This window comes from Myotis myotis, unplaced genomic scaffold (genome assembly GCF_014108235.1).
Source record: "Myotis myotis isolate mMyoMyo1 unplaced genomic scaffold, mMyoMyo1.p scaffold_m19_p_11, whole genome shotgun sequence".
Classification (NCBI taxonomy): Eukaryota; Metazoa; Chordata; class Mammalia; order Chiroptera; family Vespertilionidae; genus Myotis; species Myotis myotis.
Genome location: NW_023416315.1, coordinates 74967015 through 74987836, shown reverse-complemented (window position 1 = coordinate 74987836; position 20822 = coordinate 74967015). Strand labels below are relative to the sequence as shown.

The window sequence follows — 20822 nt, the reverse complement described above, 5'->3', positions numbered from 1 at the left end:
TCGGGCTCCACCTACAAACTTACCTAAATCTGAACTTGTTTTTACCTCCCATTTCAAAGGAAGAGATGCCTGCTTTCTTGCTGTAGCAGCATCCTGTTACTGCAGGTCTATCATCCACTCATTCTGTGGAGTAGCCCTTTTCATCTCCCATTTTAACCCTCTTCCAGAGAACAGCACACATACACAAGTCTTTCCTATCTAGCAGTGTCCGTGCTGAGAGTGTGTAAGTGTTTGTGCACATGTCTACCTTGATTCTGCATCCCTAGTAGTTTTTCTTCGGGCTTTGCTTTCTCTTCACATATTTCTTAAAAGTATATCTGCCTTAGCAGTCTCTACTTCCCCCTTTTCCCATCACTCTTCGTCTCTCTGCTATTCATTTCCACCCCTATCACATCACTAAAATTTCTCTGGCTAAACAGTGTTTGACATAATCTGCCTGAACTGTTTTTCTCTCTGACTTCCATGCGCCTCCTTTTCCTGTGGTCTACTCCTTTTCCCCGGCCTACCCCCCTTCCTCAGCCCTTCCCTTAAATGTGTCGTCCCCTTGCATTCTCTTCTCTTTTCACTTGGCGCATTCTCCCTGGGTAGCTTAATCGTTTTAGTCCCTTGTAAGAGTCTGAGCCACCCCCAATGCCCTTGTTAAAGTCTATCTACCGAGCTCCAGACCGCTGTCTCCAGCCACATCTTGGACATCTCCATTTGAGTACCCTCAGACTTACTATGTCTTATGTTAAACACATTTAAACCAAACTCTTTTTGTTTCTCTATGTCTTCTGTGGTAAGTGGCTCCAGAAATCAGGGCATTACACTTTACTCTTCCCACCACTGCCTCATCCAGTGTCTTATCAACTCCCGGTAACACTACCTCATTTATATTCCTCAGAGTCATCCCGCCTGACCCACTGACACTGTATCATCCCTAATGTGTCCCTGCCCCCTCGTTTCCGAAATGTCAGATTTCAGACTTTGCACCTGGTTTTTTCTGCCTCAACAAAAAACAATCATATTCTTCCTTTTTGCCTTTGCACAGTTACCTCAATGCCTGGGACCACCTTTGCTTTCTCTTCACCTGACACATGCCATTTCATCATTTGCTCATAGGGTTAAGCCAACTTGAAGTCATCTTGTATTTAGCATTAATTAACCATTTTCTAAAAAGATTTTTTTTATTGATTTTTAGAGAGAGAGTAAGGGAGAGAGGGAAAGATAGGGAAGGAGAGAGAGATAGAGGGAGAGGGAGAGAGAGAGAAACATTGATCAGCTGCCTCCTGTACACCCCCTACCAGGGATTGAGCCTACAACCTTTCAGTGCAACCAACTGAGCCATACCGGCTTGCACAGCATTAATTAACTTCTAAATTGTGCTTTGAATGTTGTGTTAAGACAACTAATGGTTCTATTCAAGGTAAAAAAAAGACCTTTACACAGACTTGAAAATCTGTTTATAGAAATTAGATTATATCATCATAAAAACTTAGTGCTTGAAGTGAACTTGGAGATCATTTGCCCCTTCATTATATACATATGGACAGAGTCAAGGAACTTGTTCAAGGTCACTTAGACAGTTTGTGACACAGTCAAGACTAGAAACAGGTTTTAATTTTCTAGATCCTAAGAAGTAAGATAATACTTGGCTGTCCTGCCACTTATGAAGATGGCAGGGTGACATGAATTCAAACATCTTTGTTTTTGTGCCCTCAAGAATGCTGTTTTTCTGTTGTTAGAAGTCTCACCGAAACCAAATACACGGACAGCAACAACCACCACAGGCACTTATGGGATTCTGTGCATTGAGGGGAGTCGGGTATTCTAGCATTGGCTTGTCTGAATTGCCACCATAAGTGATGAGCTGTGACTCAGGAAAACCCCAATGGGGGGTGGCCCTGATGGAGTGCAGAGAGTTGGGAAACAGCTCAGTGGGAGGGCTTTTATTTTTTATCTTCTTTTCTGTAATTTAAAATAATATAGTTAGGCCAAAAAATGTTTATTCTCTGAGAAAGCTGTTTATCTGCTTTTGTCAGTTTTAGAGTACTTGCAAACAGCATGTTCATAGATTTTCTTAGCTCTGAAATGGTTTGCACAGTAAATTAAGGTGGAGGTATTCATACCTTATAATTTCAATGTCACGCTGTCCTGTTTATCTGAGGCTTGTGATGGTGCCTTAAAGAAATCAAATAGTGTTAATAGACTGTTGTTATATGTAAGCCTTATGCTGACCACACAGCAAAAACTTGTAGTAGATGCATAGAAGTAGACACATAGATAGGAATCGAAACATACTGATCAATAAATATTTTAAATGAAAATGGACTGAACCCTCCAGTTAACAGACAGAGTGGGTAAAGAGATTAAAAAGGGGGGCCATCTGTAAAGCGGTCAACAAAACACACACACAAAGAAACAAAAAACAAGCCCCCTCTATAAGCTGCCTACAACAGGTCCACTTCAGCTGTAAGGAGCACACAGACTGATAGTGAAGGGAAGGAACAAGATATACCGTGCACATGGGAACCAAAAGAAAGCTGGTATAGCAATACTTACATCAAGCAAAACAGACTTTAAAACAAGGACTACAAGAAGGGACAAAGAAGACCATTACATAATGATAAAGGAGTCAGACCAACAAGAGGATATAACATTTGTAAATATTTATGCACCCAACATAAGAGCTCCTACTTACATAAAGCAGAATATTAACAGACGTAAAAGGAGAAATAGACAACAATAGAATAATAGCGACCTTTAATATCACACTTTAATTTATGGATAGATCATCCAGACAGAAAACCAATTAGGAAACATCTGTCTTAATCAGGTGGACTTAAAAGACATTGAAATCGTAAGACATTGGTGTTTCTCTGTCTCATTTATTTCACTCAGCTTACTACTATCTCCATGCATGCTGTCGCAAAAGGAAATATTTTATTTTTTATGGCCAACTAGTATGTCATGGTGTATATGTACCACAGCTTTTTTACCCACTCGTCTGTATTGAATATTTGGGTTGCTTCCATAGCTTAGCTACTAGTATTGTAAATTGTGCTGCAATGAATATAGGAGTGCATGTATTCTTTGAAATTAGTGTTTTGAGTTTCTTCAGATATATTTCAAGAATGTTTGGTAAAATGCTTCTTTGCTTTTATTGGTTGTAATCAGTGTGTTCAGATTTTCTGTTTCTTCTTGATTCAGTTTTTGAAGATTGTACATTTCTAGGAATGTATCCATTTTTTTCCAGACTTCAGTTTTTTAGCGTATTATTGTTCATAATATTTTCCCATAATTCTTTGTATTTCTCATAGATATGTGCACCCCCGTGCTCACTGCAGCATTATTTACAATAACTAAAATAGGGAAGCAGCCTAAATGTTCATCAATGGATGAATGAACAAAGAAGTGGTACATGTGTACAATAGTTAGTCAGGCATAAAACAAACAAACAAAACAAGGAAATTCTATTTACAATAACATAGATAGACCTTGAGGTGTCATTATCCTTAGTGAAATAAGTCAGAAAGAGTAAGACATATATCATATGATCTTACATATACATAGGATTTTTTAAAAAGGAAACACAACTATGAGCTCATAGGTATAAATAGATTATTGGTAGTGGCCGGAAGTGGGGGTTGGAGGTGGGCAAAATGAGCAAACTTCAAAAGATAAAAACTTTCCATTATAAAACAAGCAATGGAGATATAGCTTACAGCATTGTGAGTATAGTTAATAGTACTGTATTACACATTTTAAAGTTTTTAAGAGAGTAGATCTTAAAGGTTCGCATCACAGGAAAAAAAAAGTTGTAACTATATATGATGACGAATGTTAACCTAACATTGTGGTAATCATTTCAGTGTTTACAAATATCAAATCATGATTCTATATACCTGAAACTAATATAATGTTATAGGTTAGTTACAACTCAATAAAAATAAATAAATAAAAAGTGTCCAATATGGCAGAGTTGTTAACTTATAATTATCATTATCACCACCTTTTGCAGGATTACCCTAGTGCTTACTATACGTCTTTTTTAAAAGCTGATTTATTTTTATAATGTACACTTGCACAGTATTTAAACAATAACAATTAAGAGGTGAAACTAAAATGTGATTTGTGAAATAAACATGGTTGCAAAAATAAAAATAGGAAAAATATTAAACTAAGCTTCTGGGAGATATTTCTTAGATCATTTTTATACATATATATATATTTTCACTAAAAGTAAAGGATTCACTTATTAGATGTTGTCCTAGCCATAGATGGTATTTTGACCAACTTTAGTAGACTGTTAGAGACTTATTCTTTCTAGGAAAATGTTTTCAATATCTAAAGTATTTTTTTATCCAAAATTATATTTAACCTTGTTATTAATAAAACTTTTTGGATTAGAGATACTTCAACTGGCCAACTTTAATACCGTCAGCATTGAATAGGTTCAAGTAAAGTATATTCTTACTATTTTGCTTTCTAGCTTCCTGAGAAGATAATTGTGTAATAATTTAAATATGGAAACAAATTATTATTTTTAAATATTCTGTAGCCAGACGCAAGACTTACTAGTTCCTTCTGAGCAGATTTCTCCTTCACTGACCTGCACATTTTCTTAGAGTGGCCTCATGGTGCTCTCCTTTTAGGTTCAAGCCTTTTCTAACCTTCCTTAGGTTAAGTTAGAATGGCCCTATTTTGTTGTGGTGATTAGAGTGAATGAAAGAAACATTGGTAGGTTTCTTGTTGCTATCACAGTAATAACATTTAGTAAGTACTTACATGAAAAATCCTTTATTGAGAATTTTATATGTGTTGTGTCTTTTAATCCTCAACATAACACTGAGAACAGTTCTATTACCAGCTATTAAATTTGTAATCATAAAGTATTGTAGAGGTTCAACAAATGTAGGGATTATTTGTGCCATCAAGATTTTTAGCTTTTCTTTTCCTTCCTGTCTACCCTCTCGAAGCATGTAAAGTGTTTTATTTATTTTTAATGTATTTTTTATTGATTTCAGAGAGGAAGGGAGAGAGAGAAAGAGAGAAACATCCATGATAAGAGAGATTCATTGATCAGCTGCCTCCTGCGTGCTCCCTACTGGAGATTGAGCCCCAAACCTGAGCATGTGCCTCGACCTGGAAGCACACTGTGATCTCCTGGTTCATAGGTGGACACGCAGCCACGGAGCCACGACGGCTGGGCTGTCGAGTGTTTTACATAAACACCTCTACTAACTGAGCTTTTGCTCCCGTTCAGATTTCTGTGTAAAGCACCTGGGAAACACAAGGTATCTTGGTATATATGTCATTTTCCTAAACTTTGTAAAATGCATCTCTTCAGATAAGACTGCTTGAATCAGTGCTCTAGTTAGGTCATGCCCCAGTTACTGGACCAAACTCTTTGGGAGTTTGGAATATTTAATGAATCAACTGCAGGTCAGGCAGCAGGATAAACGAATAAGAGAAACAAAGAAGCTGTGCTGTCTACTTCCTGTAATTTAAAATACAAGTGCACCTTGCATAGGAGGAGGATGGATTCTAGAATTTGGACAAGTGATAGGAAATTTACTGAGGAGTCATTTTGTGGGGCCTTGGAGAATGGTGCAGTTTTTTCCCAAGGTTTTTTTGAGTTTGTTGAGATGAAAGATAACAGTAAAGATTATTGTTGTTTTCCAAGTGTGGTCATCTTTTCTTTTTTTTAAAAATTAATCCTCACCCAGGATATTTTTCCATTGATTTTTAGAGAGAGTGGAAGGGAGAGGAAGAGACAGAGAGAAACATCGATGTGAGAGAGACACACTGATTGGTTGCCTCCTTCACGCACCCTGACCAGGGCAGGGGAACTTGCAACTGAGCTAGCTATGTGCTCTTTGACCATAATCAAACCCTGCACCTTTCAGTTTTCGGGCCAATGCTCTATCCACTGAGCCAAACCGTCGAGGGCCAGGTGTGGCCATCTTTGTTTTGCAGTGTAAAATGTAGCTCTCTTTATTTTACTTCCTGACCTAACTCACTTTCCTCCGCAGGTAAGTGGTGATGGCTTTCTGACTAACAAGCAGTGTGCCAGAGGGTTCTGTGTGGAAGGCGCATTTCCAGTTATGCAGGCAGCAGGTCATGCTAGGGCCGGTGCCAGATGCTGCGAGTCCTCTGGCTTAGAGACAGGGAGCTACTTGGAGCTGAGCTACTGCGCTGTCTTAGGAACTATTTCCTGCCCCCACGAACACTTGAGAAGCAGAACTCCCTGGAGATGTCTGTCTCGTTCCTCACAGCTGGCTCTTCCTAGAGGCCATACACAACTTAGCCATTCTGTTTGGGGTTCAGGACCACCGAAACCTACTCCAAGCCTGCTTTTCTATTTGTGTTGAGCAATAACAGTCACCATGGAGCAATATCTGGGAGGAAGAATGCCTCACCCAGTTGGGCTTCTCTGCACCAGAGTCCCCTGCCCCCTTACCAGCAACTAAAGCCATGGGAACACCCATGGGTTCTCTGTATTTTTGAAGCTACAGAGTCAGGTTTTTTTCTCAGTGCAATTTCCTAAATTACTAATTACGCATTTTCTAATGACTTCATGTTCTACTCTGTATTGCTTTTTGGCATGCTGTTGGCCTCTTCAAAAGGAGAATGAACCTGTGTCTCCATACATAGTTTACGTGACAGGGATCTGATTGAGTGTGTTTTCAAGCATTCTAAATCTTAGGAAATGTTACTTGAGATTAGTCAAGATAAGACACATGCAAATCTGCATATATTTTTTTTCTTTTTGCTCAAAAAGGGGCTGTTGGTTATTCTCAGAACTCACTGCTCTTTGACTTCCCTGTATTCCATTGTTTAGTGTCTTTGTTCAAAGAAATCTAAGAGCAAGTCATACCACATCTTGAAAGAAGGAAACTAAAGAAATATAGACTTGTTTTAAACATGTTTTTATTGATTTCAGAGAGGAAGGGAGAGGGAGAGAGAGAGAGATAGAAACATCAATGATGAGAGAGAATCATTGATTGGCTGCCTCCTGCACACCCCGTACTGGGGATCGAGCTGGCAACCCAGGCACATGCCCTTGATCGGATTTGAACCTGGGATCCTTCAGTCCACAGGCCAACACTCTATCCACTTAGCCAAACTAGCTAGGGCTAGAGACTTGTTTAGACTAGAGCTGATAGTTTTCTGTTCAGATAGTTTTCTGGTGGCTCTTAGTCGGGGTTTCTTTTACTATAACAAACTGTTTTCCTCATATTTTCCCAGTAGTTTGGGCCATATATGATTGGGTACATCAGTTAGGGATCATTTTGTTATTAAATGAACATGCTCTTAAAGAAATGAATCTTCACTCTCATTTTTAAACACAACAAAACCCCTTGGATTAGTCACAGATTTGTTCGTCTGTCATCTGAGATGCTGCTTAGGTCTCAGTGGTTGCCTTCATTGGTATTGGGAAGCTAGTGGCTTATTTCCAGATATACCAGCTACGTGGCTTTAACACTGATGACCTTTTATAAAACATAAAGATTTTGTTTGGGTTTGTGTCTGCAGTGATTCATAACTTTTTTAAACAATAAAACATTGTGCTGAAGATTTCCTTTCATACTTTTTTTTTTAGCTACTTGGCTGCTGGTATAAATTTTTCCCCTCTAAATTTGCAGTAGCTGTCCATCTTGTGCTGTGTTCTCCTCTCAGTCGTCCACTAAATTGTGCAGTTCTTGGTTGGCCCGATTTGGGACAGGGACCTTTTCCTAAAACCTAGCTGGTTTCTCAGAGGTTAAACTGCACATATGACTGAATAAAACCATAAAAACTAAAAACCTCAGTAATGGGGCAAAGAATTATTTCAAACAGTGAACTTCATGGATGTGGAGGAATCATCTTTTTTATAGTTTGTTTCTCTATTTAAGTTTTAGTTTGATAATTCTTATAATCCTCTCTTTGCTTCAAATAAAACCAACATCTTAATGCCTTTTATGATTTTTGATTCTGCTGGGGTTGGTGGGGATGGAGGTGGTAGAAACTGTAACAACTATTTTTTTCTTAGTTTATTTAACTTTTATTACCCCAAGTCACAAATAAACTCTTTCTAGAACACAGATGAAAAGAAAGATGTTTCTGGCAAGGAATGCAAAGTCAGATTATTAATTGATTTGATAATATTAGGGATTCATTTTTTCCTTTTGGTTGTTATATTTGGTGTTTTCTACTTATAAAGTACAGGAAATAAAAGTCTATGGTAGATGTCTCTGTAAATTCACTTTGTTTCATATCACTTTGATCTCTAGAATGCATTTTGGTTTGTGGTTTTTTTTTTAGGGACCTGTTAATAGATTTGGTTTTTCACAGTAGCCCAAGTGCTTTTCCAGTAATTATATAGGAGGTGTGTTTAGATAAGTTGTCTATTTTTTGTAAGTTTTAATATTTACATAAAGAGCTTATTATTTTGAGACCTCTGTCGTTTTTACCACTCTAGTTTTTCCACTAGAGTTCCTATGTAATAGCAACATTGTTCTTGTTCATATAACTGTAGGCCTTAATTTTTATATTTTAATTAGACAGTGTTCTTTCTTTTGATTGTGACATCTCTTTCTTATGTCTGTTTTGACAATGTGACTGGCAGCAATTCATCAACTTTACTCTTACTTGGTGAAGGTTAACATTTACTATCAACTCTTCATTAAAACTGAAATTCAGAATCATCTTTAGAAAGGAAAAGGGACTCAAGGCCAAAAACAAATCAACAAGACAAATCAGCAGAATGTTTTGGATTTATAACTGATGTCCCCCCCTAGGAAGATTAAGTGAGTATTAGGAGTGACCCAGCCTTACGAGAGGCAGCTGCTACTTATTGCCTCTATGACTTGGATAAATTTCATAAATTTCCTATAAATCTTTCTCTGTATTGATAAAATGGGGATAACTGCTGCTTAGGAATATTATTGGAATTGAATGAATTAATATTTATAAAGACCTTAAAACAGAGTTCAGTATAAAGTAAGTTTCTTAAATAGTTTTGTGGTTTTTTTTTTTAATGAAAGAGTGATGAAAACACTGCCCCAAGATAACACCTATTTTAATTCTGACAACAGCCAATAAATACTTTTTCTTCATTAATGCTAGGTTTCCTGTGTATGTAAACCACACTCAAACCTACTAGTGATAGAAATCATGTGTTATAGAAGACAGGCTAGAAAAGGAGTGTTTGATCTATATAGAGCTAAGAACTTTTTAAAAAACATTTCTTTGTTTACTAAAAATACAAAGACAGTAACAGACTAAATTAACTTGTAGATCTGTTGGCTAAATGTAGGAATTTGGAGAGATTTTATTCTTGGCTTAGGACTTCTGATTTCTGTATGACAGCTGTCATTATTGTCTACAATCTGGAAGATATTTTAATTTTCTAAGTAATATATCCTATGAATGGAATGAGTTGTTTAGTTTGGAATACCAGTTCCACCTCTCTTCATCCAAGACTGTTGATTTCACACCAATAACACTCAGTTTGTTCCTCCTGATTACTTACTGGTGTCTTCTTCCTTTCTGTTTATAGGCGTGGCTGGCTCCCTTGTTCTGAATCAGACACAGAAACTGTTTATTTATTTATGCTCCCAAATCTTCGTAATGCCTCCTCTTCTTCTCACTAATTTGTCAGACTTGTCCATTTGTCCCTTCACTTCCTCAGCCATCCAGCCCCATATCTCCAGCTAATTACAAAACAATTTGGATTTCTATTGATAACTTCAATTTCTCATGGTCTAAAAATTAACTCATCTGTTTCTTGTCATCTGAGAAAGCCACATAAAGGACAATTATATTTGACAAAGGCCTGATATCTTGATTATTAAAAACTTTACAAATCAATGCGGAAAAAAAGAGGCAAATCAATAGAAAAGTGAGTGGAAAGCATGAACACGCTGAACATCCATTTCAAAGAAGAGGAAACACGAATGGCACGGACACATGAAAAGGTGTCCAAATTTAGTACATAAGTAAAACCACAGTGGGACACCCATTCCTACTCAACTAATTGGCATGTATGAGATTATGCCAGTGTCAACTATTGTCAAGGAGATGGAACTGTGAGCATTTTCATACTTGATTGGTGGGAATACATTTTGGAGCAGTCATTTGGAAACAAATTTGGAATTACCTAATAAGATTAAACATATGCACACCCTGTGACCCAGCCATTATTCTGCTGCTTACTTAGCATTTGTGCTCTAAGAGATTTGCACAGAATTATTTCAAACAGTCATGTTTAGAATACCAAAACAGTGGCAGTGACCAAGTATTCATAAATAGTATGATGGATAAATAAATGATGATACATTAGAACAATGGAATACTATACACCTGGGAAATAGGTGGACTGTAGCTACATTAATCAACAGGGGTAAATCTGAAACACATACTTTTGAACAAAAATGCTATTCACAGGAATTCTATGGTGTTGTTTTAAAATTACTCAATTAAAGGTTCTTCAGTGTCAAGTGAGTTTTTTTTTAAAATATATTTTATTGATTTTTTTACAGAGAGGAAGGGAAAGGGATAGAGAGTTAGAACCATCAATGAGAGAGAAACATTGATCAGCTGCCTCCTGCACACTTCCTACTGGGGATGTGCCTGCAACTAAGGTACATGCCCTTGACTGGAATCGAACCTGGGACCCTTCAGTCCACAGGCTGATCCACTGAGCCAAACCGGTTAGGGCTCAAGTGAGTTTTTGTAGCTTCTTTCTTTCAGTCTTGAAATACAGCATCCAGCAGAGGAAAAGAAGGTTAAGATCACAAGTGTGGCTTACTGCCAGTTCAACACTATTTTCATAATAATAATAATGATAATAAAGCTAGCTCTTTATAACATTTCAAATATTTTACAAATGATAATAATAATATGATTCCTATAAAAGCTCAAATGTACAGAGACATATAACTTTAGATATTCGGATAAAAGTTTATAAAGAGATAAACCACAGACATGCTGTAGAAACCCAGTACTTTCCAAGGTTATGAATGTGGATTCATGTGGGTGCTCTCCACGTTCTCCTGATAGGATCGGCTACTACTAAAACGTTAGGGAAGACGGAGAGAAACTTGCACACCCTCACAACTCTGTGATCTTTTTTCTAGTTGTTGTACAGACCATTGTATGTCAGAGTGGGCCCAGGAATGAAAGGAAAGGTTGTGGCGTTATTTGAAGCCTTAAATTCTACAAACAGCTCTGGAGTTTCTCTTTTGAATTCTTTTCGGACCCTCCCTACTTTGCCACCTGGCATTTAGAATATGACCTTGTGTTTGCACATTCCCCACTTTTACAAAGTTAGAGACTATGAAGTGAGAGACTATAGAGGAACGGGCATATTCAAGGAGTTGGGGAGCTTATTATGGGATGGTCACACAATTTCCTGAAACTCCTTCAGAGGCACTCAATTTTCAAGCCAGTACTGAAACATAATGGATGTGACTGGGATGGGGTGGGGCGGCTCCGCATTGCTGCTGCTGGAAGCAGAATCCCCTCCTCAAGCTCTTATTGTATAAAATACAGAAAAAGTGAAACAAAATACCAACCAACAACAACACACAAACCCAGAAATAGTCCTGGTAAAAATGCACAAGTATTTCTGAAATTGGAAAAATGTCCTATAACATTGGCCTTAAATAATTTTATGGCGCATGTTAAAGTCCCCCAGAAATAGAAATTTCTTCAGCTGCTCCTCTCACTTGCCACAAAACTCTAAAGCAGTGATTTCCAACCAGTGCGCTGCAGGGATTTTTAAAACATGCAATACCTGACTAGTCAGAGGCACTGACTTTTCTTCCCTTAGGTTGTAAAAAAAAAAAAAAAAAATGACAACAACCAACACAACAATAGCTGTCCAGTGTGAATGAATCAAAATCATACCTACTTTTTAATCAGATCAGCAAAAGAATGTATTTGTTGGTGTGCGGCAGAATTTTAGTAAGTAGTTTATGTAAGCGATGACATGAAAAAGATTGAAAATCACTATTCTAAAGGAAAGAAGTTTAGAATATGGGGTATGAAATCTCTAGATTATGATCTCTTTGATTTCTGGCCTTTTTATATCAGTTGGTGAAGTTTGCTAAAGATTGTTTTAAAGAGGGATCATTAGAGATGTCTCAGGAAATAATAGAAATGCAAAGACTTTGCCACACTGGCAGCGGGAAAGTGGCATTCCTGTGTCGTCATTCACAGTTGTTAAGGGACAAATCCTTTGTTAGAAATGGGCAGAAGAACTTGGATTCCAGGAACAATGGTTGGACCTAAACAGAAGCCTCAGTTTTTCTTTAGTTCTTGTGAAACTAAAAATATTTGATACCATGAAATTGAGTCAGTTTTATTGGCCAGTAAAACATGCTGATCCCAGTTGAATAGATTCCAATTTAACTATTGATTCCATTATCCAATAATATACTGAATCTGCCTTTTTTTCTCTCAATTTTTGGAGCAGGTCAGTGGAGCAGTTGAAGGAATTTTTTATTTCTGAAAGACTTCAATGTCATGGAATCATTTTAGCCTCTGTTATAGAGAGCAGTAGGATACAGGGAAGATGGATGTACAGAAGGGGGGAATCTAGTACCAAGGGTTGTTGCATAGTGTTTGACAGTAATAATCTCACCCACATCCACTCGTGCGTGTATAGACAGCTACAACCTTTTTTTTTTTTTCTCATATGGAGTCTTAGTTCTAAAGTTCGTTCATCTAGAATTTAACTTAAGTTTATTTTTGAGCTTTCAAGGAAAGCATATCATTGGGTTCTGGATTACTTATTTTGACCAACTTATTATTCAGGCTCTTGATGATTTCTGTATTTTGTGTTCCTCCCTTTTCCCCCACTCTGCGGCCTCTTCCCGATTGAAAATGAAGATTGCTGTGTCCACTGCATCCTCGCCTGCTTGTTCTGTGAATTCCTGACCCTCTGCAACATCGTCCTGGGACAAGCTTCCTGTGGCATCTGTACCTCAGAGGCCTGCTGCTGTTGCTGCGGAGATGAAGTGGGGGATGACTGCAACTGCCCTTGTGACATGGACTGTGGCATCATGGACGCCTGTTGTGAATCATCAGACTGTTTGGAAATCTGTATGGAATGCTGTGGAATCTGTTTTCCTTCATAAATATTTATCTTTTGTTTGCGTTAAAACTGGAGAGTGTTTTAAAATTTTCCTTTTAAGGAAGAAAAAAAGCACATGGTAAGATTTCATGAAACAAGCAACCTAGTATTTGCACTGTTAACTCATTTTAGTAATCTCTGAAAGCCTTTTTTCCCCTCTAACCAAATCTGCTTGGTTTAATATGTGAAATTTTAACTACTTTTAAGCTCTTTAATAGGATTCAATGACTAAGGGACATTTTGACCAAACCCTCCTCCCCCAAAAAACAACAACAACAAAAACAAAGCTTGCCAAAACCGGTTTGGCTCAGTGGATAGAGCGTCGGTCTGCGGACTGAAAGGTCCCAGGTTCGATTCCGGTCAAGGGCATGTACCTGGGTTGCAGGCATATCCCCAGTAGGAGATGTGCAGGAGGCAGCTGATCGATGTTTCTCTCTCATCGATGTTTCTAACTCTCTATCTCTCTCCTTTCCTCTCTGTAAAAAAAAAAAAAAAAAAAAAAAAAAAAAAAAAAGCTAAATATTTCCTCCTTTTCATACATATTTCTATTTCTTTTAATCATTATCAGAAGGCTTTTGCTCCCAATGTATTGTTTCTCCATGGGTAATACAAGCAGACTAATTTTCATGTGTATCTGTTAATGATTAACAGTAAACATTTTTACTTTAGCGTAAACTTTAGGAAACAAATCCAAATAGCAGTTGGGCACCCCCAGTTTACCTTTATGCCCTGTTCTCCCCTTTCTCCATTTGTTCAACAGGCATCGAGTGCCTACTGTGTGTCATCTGCTGAGATGCAGAGATGGCTGTCATTCAATTTCCACCCGCGAGAGAATAGAGTTTAGCGGAGGAACGAGACCCGTAAAAAATGAACCACGAGGCATACTGTGGGGATGATGAGAGAGAGAAACTCAAAAGGATATAGGAGTGCAACACACAGAAAAGAACAACTAATATCTGCTGGAATGTCCAGGAAGGTTCAAGGAGAATGTGACATTTGAGGAAACCTCTTAGAATGAGTGATTCATCTGCTGCTGGAATGAATTATTTGGATTTAGGGCAAAGTTTTAGGTGAATAGCCTGAACTGTGTGTGTTTTTAAGCAGTTAAAGAAAAAAAGACCTTAAGTACGTATTCTCTTTAGTTGTAAAACCTATAGCTTTAAAAAAAACACTATAAAATTTAAAGTATACATTTTTTTACACATAATTTAAAAGTTATGATAAAGTTTTGGATAAAAACAGAAGGCCTTATTTAAAAACCATGTTTTCTAAAGAATGTGAAATACTTTTGACAAATTGCATTTAAATTAGGAGATTTTTTAATATTAAACTCCCAGTATTTTTGTTTTGATTTATTCAAAAGCTTTCTTTCTTTTTTTTTTTTTCACGTGAGAATTGTGTTGTTTTCTAAGGGGGTTCATGGAGTTTTTTTGGTTTGTTTCTTAAGCATTGTTATATTTTATAAACAGTAAGCCATTCTTCTAGTACAGTGGGAATCTTGACATCCACTACTGTGACCAATTTCAGTATTGCGATTTTATGTAAAATTGAACTAACATGGCAGGTTATGAAACCTTCAGTGTACTGAAATAAGTCAATTATAAGACTGAGTATATTGCTCTTGAGATAGAGACTGTGTTGGGCAGATCAGAGGAAGAGGAAATTTTCACACTACGTGGTCTCCTAAATTTGATCTTCTTGAAGTTGTAGTTTGGTTTGATGTAATGTAATTTCTTGTAGAAATTTTGAAAATATACTTTGGATTAATAGTTTTTTTAATTTTTCTGGTTGAATATCAAATTAAGAGTAAAAACAAGTGCATATTTTTAGGAAGCTTTTTAGCAAACCTAGCCTTTTAAGAGAAATTTTAAATCTAAAGCACAGCAATGCTACCTATGTTTTTTTGTTGTTGTTGTTGAGATGAAACCTAGTTTCTACTTATATCTTTCCCTAAAGTACTTAAAAAATAGTTGACGCCCCCGTTTACACACATACACACACTCACAACTTTAAAGTGTCTGGTTTAAATAGAATTCTAGTAAAAATCTGTCTTTCTCTTCCTTATCTTTCTCTTCCTATTTTAGTTGTTATATCAAATATAAGTAACCAGAATCTGAATATTTACATGTACCCAGAGTTACCTTAGGTATATATATATTAGGATGTATGTCATCTGTGTATTGACTGACCTATAGAGCATTCTAATGATCTAAAATTATTAAAATATTTCACTTGTTATCCTGCAAAATTTTTCAACTAAGTGGTTTGTCTAATACTTAAATATATTCTGCTACAATTTGCAGTAAAAATATGAGCACTTTTAAAATAATGTTTCTCTGTAACAGGGAACACTAATGGAATTTTTTTTTCATATTTGTACCCATAGCCCTTTTCCTCTGTTGTGTACTTTGCAGTCATTCCATAAAGTACCTGGTGTTCCCAGGGAAATTAGTGGGCCAGATTGCCCTGTCACGCGTGGGAATGGGGTTCTTGGGGTACTTCTGCTATAAGCATTGTCAGGAGCCCCCACAGAAGAACGGGGTGCGGAAAAAGGCTCTATTTGCAGGGAGTTACCTTCCTTGGGCTCCACAGTTCCCATGTCCTTCAGCCAGTCCTGAGAAAGGTGCCGCTGGGGTCCCAATAGAGCCAGAAGCAAAGCCAGCGTGCGGAACGACCGTGTTGCAGCTGGTTCTGGCAGAGCATCAGGCTGGTTAGAGTCCGTTATTCCATGGGGAGCCCACATGGCCGTGGACCATGTGGGTGAGTGCAGGGCCATGGCCCTTTGCACAAGGGTCAGGCACAAACAGCAGGCAAGGGAGCCACGAGAGGAAACTCCTTTTGTCTAGGAGTTTAGCTATTCAGGTCTCACGCCTTTGCTGTGGCCATGCCTGTTCCGGCCACTGACTCGCTTCCAGGTGTGACTGACAGCTAAGCACCTTCCCATGTCACCCAGACCTCCCAGACCTCGCTGGGCATGCATCCAAACTGCCTTTGTTCAGTCCCTCCCCCCATTGGTTATTGGGGAACAGGCTTGGAGAGGCTTAAACGACAGCGTTCTAGCAAAGCTGTATAAATGGCATGCCTATATTATCTAGTCTTCCCTTAACTCCTTTCCTATTAAATAATTATAATGGTATCACTTGTATTACTTTTTAAAAAATAAATTGGAAACAAATCAAAGTAGGCAATTGTGAAAATAATTTCAATATGTTTTAGAATTTCTGTATGTAAAATGTTTTGTTGAATTATATGGCCATTGTGACTAAGTGATATAGTTTACAGTTATAGACTCAGTCTCCTTTTAAATGTAGAAACAATCTCATTTTTACACTTGACCTGTATTATCCTGAATACATTACTTTGAAATAAAAATATGACCTCTCTCTTGTGCTTTAGAATATTTTGTAGATATGTTCTGTCCTATGTAATTGATATGTTAATTGCTATTTGAAAAAATTCAACTGTAATTTTAAAACCTGAGGCTTTTATCATGTTCATTCCCTTTTTGAAGATTTTCTAGTCTCCTTATGTAAATCACACCCATCATGAACTATGAAAAATATCATTTCAGCTTATACTGCAAATCACAGTTGACATATTGATTTCAAAACATAGTATTCCATAATAGGTCAAAATGCAAGTTTTGTACCTTTTTTAGTAACTTGTTTTTATATATTTGTTTTGGAATTATCTCTCAACTTATAAAAATTAAGGTGTTGTTTTTTGTTTTTGTTTTTTAATCCTCACCCAAGGATATTTTTCCATTGATTGTTAAGAGAGAGGGAAAGACAGAGAGAAATATTGATGTGAGAGAAACACATCAGCTGGTTGCCTCCTGCATGAGCCCTGAGGAGCCTGCAACTGAGGTTCATACCCTTGACCGGAATCAAACCCAGGACCCTTCAGTCCTCAGGCTGATGCTCTAGCCACTAAACTAAACCAGCTAGGGCGTGGTAATTTTTTTACATTGCTTAGATTAAACATGAAAGTTCTATGAAGTTAGGTATTAGATTTAATGAATTTTACCCAAAAGTAAATCAACAGAAATATTCTCATTTAGGGGTTTCAGTTGTCACAATTTTTAAATAGGAATTATTTTACAGGTAGTATTTAACCTCTCCAAAATTACGCAGGAGAAGGCTTTTCATTTAGAAATATAATAACTTTATTTGTGTGTCCTTACAGTATAGCAACTGTATTCATTTTCTTTACCTGAAGAAGTGGTTTCTCTGAACAGTTTAAGGAGTAACCAAGGAAAACTTATGAAATAGCATCCCATTTTTCATCCATACAAATTTTATCAGTGCCTTACATTCTAATGCTATAAATGTCAGAGTCACTGCCTAAAACAAGACTCAAGTCCAGAGGATTCGTGGCTTACTCTCTTGAATTTCAGTTGAAATGCTTAGATGTACCCAACCACCTGATGAATAAGTTTATTTATTAATAATATTAATTTTCAAGTTATTCAAGAACTTTATGCCCTATACAATTACTTGTGATTTGTAGGTCTGTAGCTTTGTTACATCTAACCTGTCATGTGTGATAAAATTTCATCAAATACTAAAATAGCAATTTTTCTCTTCCTTTGCACTAATGTAATTAAGCATACCGTTTTTGTTTTCAAAGGCAGCAAATATATTCATTGGTTTAACAATATAAATACAGTGTGGAATAAACCTAAGATTAGTTACTACAAGGAGGGTTTTTTTAACCATTTCCATGGCCCACTATAAGCGGGAACTTTTTAGCGACTTTTCTCCAGGCATCTCAGGAGAGTCCTATCTCCCTCAGGAGGTTTCACACCATGGAAGAAGTTTGGCACATCCCATGAGAAAATTCTTAGTTTCAACAGTGACGCTACTAATATTTACTTGCTTATTTAAAATTACTTGTAGAGATTTTGGTTAAAATGGAAGGGGTTGTGGAGGAGGAATAACATTTTGATCAGCCCTAATGTGGACGGTTTTTTTTTTTTCTCTCTCCAAAAACTATCACTGGTGACTAAATCTACCATGTATCTTCACATCAGAAAACCCCCAAATGGACAATGGCTGCTCTCTCTACTTCAGCGGTTCTCAACCTGTGGGTCGCGACCCCTTTGGGGGTCAAACAACACTTTCACAGGGGTCGCCTAAGACCATCGGAAAACACATATATAATTACATATTGTTTTGTGATTAATCACTATGCTTTAATTATGTTCAATTTGTAACAATGAAAATACATCCTGCATATCAGATATTTATGTTAGGATTCATAACAGTAGCAAAATAACAGTTATGAAGTAGCAACAAAAATAATTTAATGGTTGGGGGTCACCACAACATGAGGAACTGTATTAAAGGATCATGGCATTAGGGAGGTTGAGAACCACTGCTCTACTTTAAAGGACTGGGAATGAAAGTATTGTATAAATGACCAAATTTTGATGAAGGCAGTAGCTAATCTGGAGGTGAAAGGAATGTAAGAAAAGCTATAGCCCAGCCCCATCTAGCAAGCAGGATCTTCAGGCAAGCAGAAATCTGTGCTGGCCCGTTCTCTATTGAACTGGGACAATAGTATAACATTTTCCACAAGGGCTACAGCCTCAGCTGTCAGGTGTCCACATGAGTAGCTTCCAACTGACTTTGGCTACTAGTTCTAGTCCCATTGTCTGTTTGGCTGTTACGCCCTCTATCCCTTACTTACCTTGGTGCTCACTATAGGATTCCTGATTTGGTTGTGAGGTGACCATGAAGAAATAATTTTAGATAACCATCCTTTGGCACATTACTAATGAGTCTTGATACATGTGTTAAAGAACAAGTATAGCTCTGTAATCAAGTGTTCACTTCCAGGAAGATCTTTGTGTGAGTTTCGGTTGAGAATGTAATTTTTAGGAAAATGGTGAAAAGCAAACTCAAACAAATTCTAAGTTTAGCTTGGAAATTGAAAAGGTTCTTAAGTTCTGTCTGATGCATAAAGGGATAGGAAGCAAAGGAATTGTGTTCCAAAGCCAAGAAAGAGAGTGTACAAAGGCAGCTGATTCACTTGACATAGTTCATAGCTTTTTGCGAAGGAATAAAAGCCTGTTGAGCAGGGAACCAAAAGATCTCATTATAGGATGAAGCAAAGCCATATTAAAGCTTGTGCACTAGTAACTATGTCTAAAAACAGCCTGCTGTTTCATATTGAACCAATACATTTCTTAACCTGGTAGGTTGCTGTGTAAAGATGTACAGAGCCTGTCTGCTGGTTGCTATGCCAATTACAGACGTGGCTGAGTGGTGTCAAACACCTACAAATAGTTGGGCTCTCAAGCACTCTGGAGTGAAACAAAAGTTTTCAAATGTCATCTCAAAAACCTCGAAAGCACAGTGCACGCTGTGTCTCTGACTCTCAGAGTCCTGAGATCACCTTTATTACATAATTTAATGTGGATCCCTCAATCAGAATGCACAGTTCTTTCAAGGATGTGAACAGTGAGTGAGAGGTAAGGAGAAAACCTTTCAAAAGTAACAACTGCAGATGACAAGGCGCCTGTGATCAGCTCTGCGGGAACTGTGTTTCACTGCTCTTGAAGCGAAGGGGGGAACTACCCATGAATACATGTTGTACTAGATTTTGTTAGATCCTCAAAAAGAATAATTGAGCATATTTACACAATTACACTCCAGTACATGAATATACCAACTTAACTGTAATACATATTCAGGTAAAAGGATGTTAAATTGCCACCCGGAAACCATTTGGCTGCTAAGGACTTTTTAACCTAATTATTCAGGCATTAATGAATACAATTAAGAAAATGAAGCAATGATGAGAATCAGAACTACAGATTAGTTAAAGCAAAGCTATGCAATGCATAACAGAATTAAAGCTTTTCTTTTATTCAAACTCAGTGCTTAAAAAAAGAACAAATCCATCATATTGAAATTTGACTTGTAGGTTGACATTAAAAATAATATGAGTAGAATTTTCAGTGGGGTAAGCACAAAACTAGTTCAAGTTGTGTCACTCTCAATTACTGTACTCAGGTGGTATGCCCATTAAAATTCCCACTTGTGGGTTTCGCTCACTATGCAAATGGGATCATTACCTGGAGAATTTAATTGGTTATGACACTGGGAGTAAAACTTTTCCTTTCAAAATAAACCTACTTACACACATTTTCACTAGAAATTTTATATATATATACATATATATATATGTATGTATGTATATATATATATATATATATATATGCTTTGTATTGTTTTGCTCTCTAAATATTTACTAAAATTAGACTCCTTCCTTACTTTTACAAATACTGTAAAGTGGATCCAAATTAATTTGAAATAGTTTTATTTGTTTGTCTACGAGGCTAGTTGAAATGAATCTTTTGTAAGTCATACTATCAAAATATTATAAAAATCATTTTATCGTTCACACCACCCATCGCACACAGGTACATTTCCAGTAAAGGTTTTCATCATTTAACAGCATACATTTTCTTTCATAATATTTCTAAATACTTCATTCAAGAGGCTTCTCTCATTTTTCCCTTTTCATTTCTGTCCCTTTAAAAAACAAAGAGCTAAGCTGTTCTCTTGCATGTATATATAATATTGCTAAGGAGCCATGTCTATAACACTTGCAAGGTCTTTATATGCACTGATAAGAAGGGATAATGAAATTAAGCTGATCGTCAGAATTAGTTCTAAAGACAATTCCATCAAATGCCTTGATACAACTGAAT

The 20822-nt window shown here is 37.0% G+C and overlaps 1 protein-coding gene across 2 annotated transcripts in view; it reads left to right on the top strand.

The window, feature by feature from the left end:
- The window catches only part of MDFIC (MyoD family inhibitor domain containing), an 87456-nt gene extending 74332 nt beyond the window's left edge, over positions 1-13124 (top strand). For both annotated transcript variants that reach the window (XM_036328923.1, XM_036328922.1), the window contains exon 5: positions 12859-13124. In XM_036328923.1, the coding sequence (XP_036184816.1) occupies positions 12859-13106 (248 nt within the window). In that variant the 3' untranslated portion in view covers positions 13107-13124. The remainder of the gene's footprint in view (positions 1-12858) is intronic.
- Positions 13125-20822: the final 7698 nt, after the last annotated feature.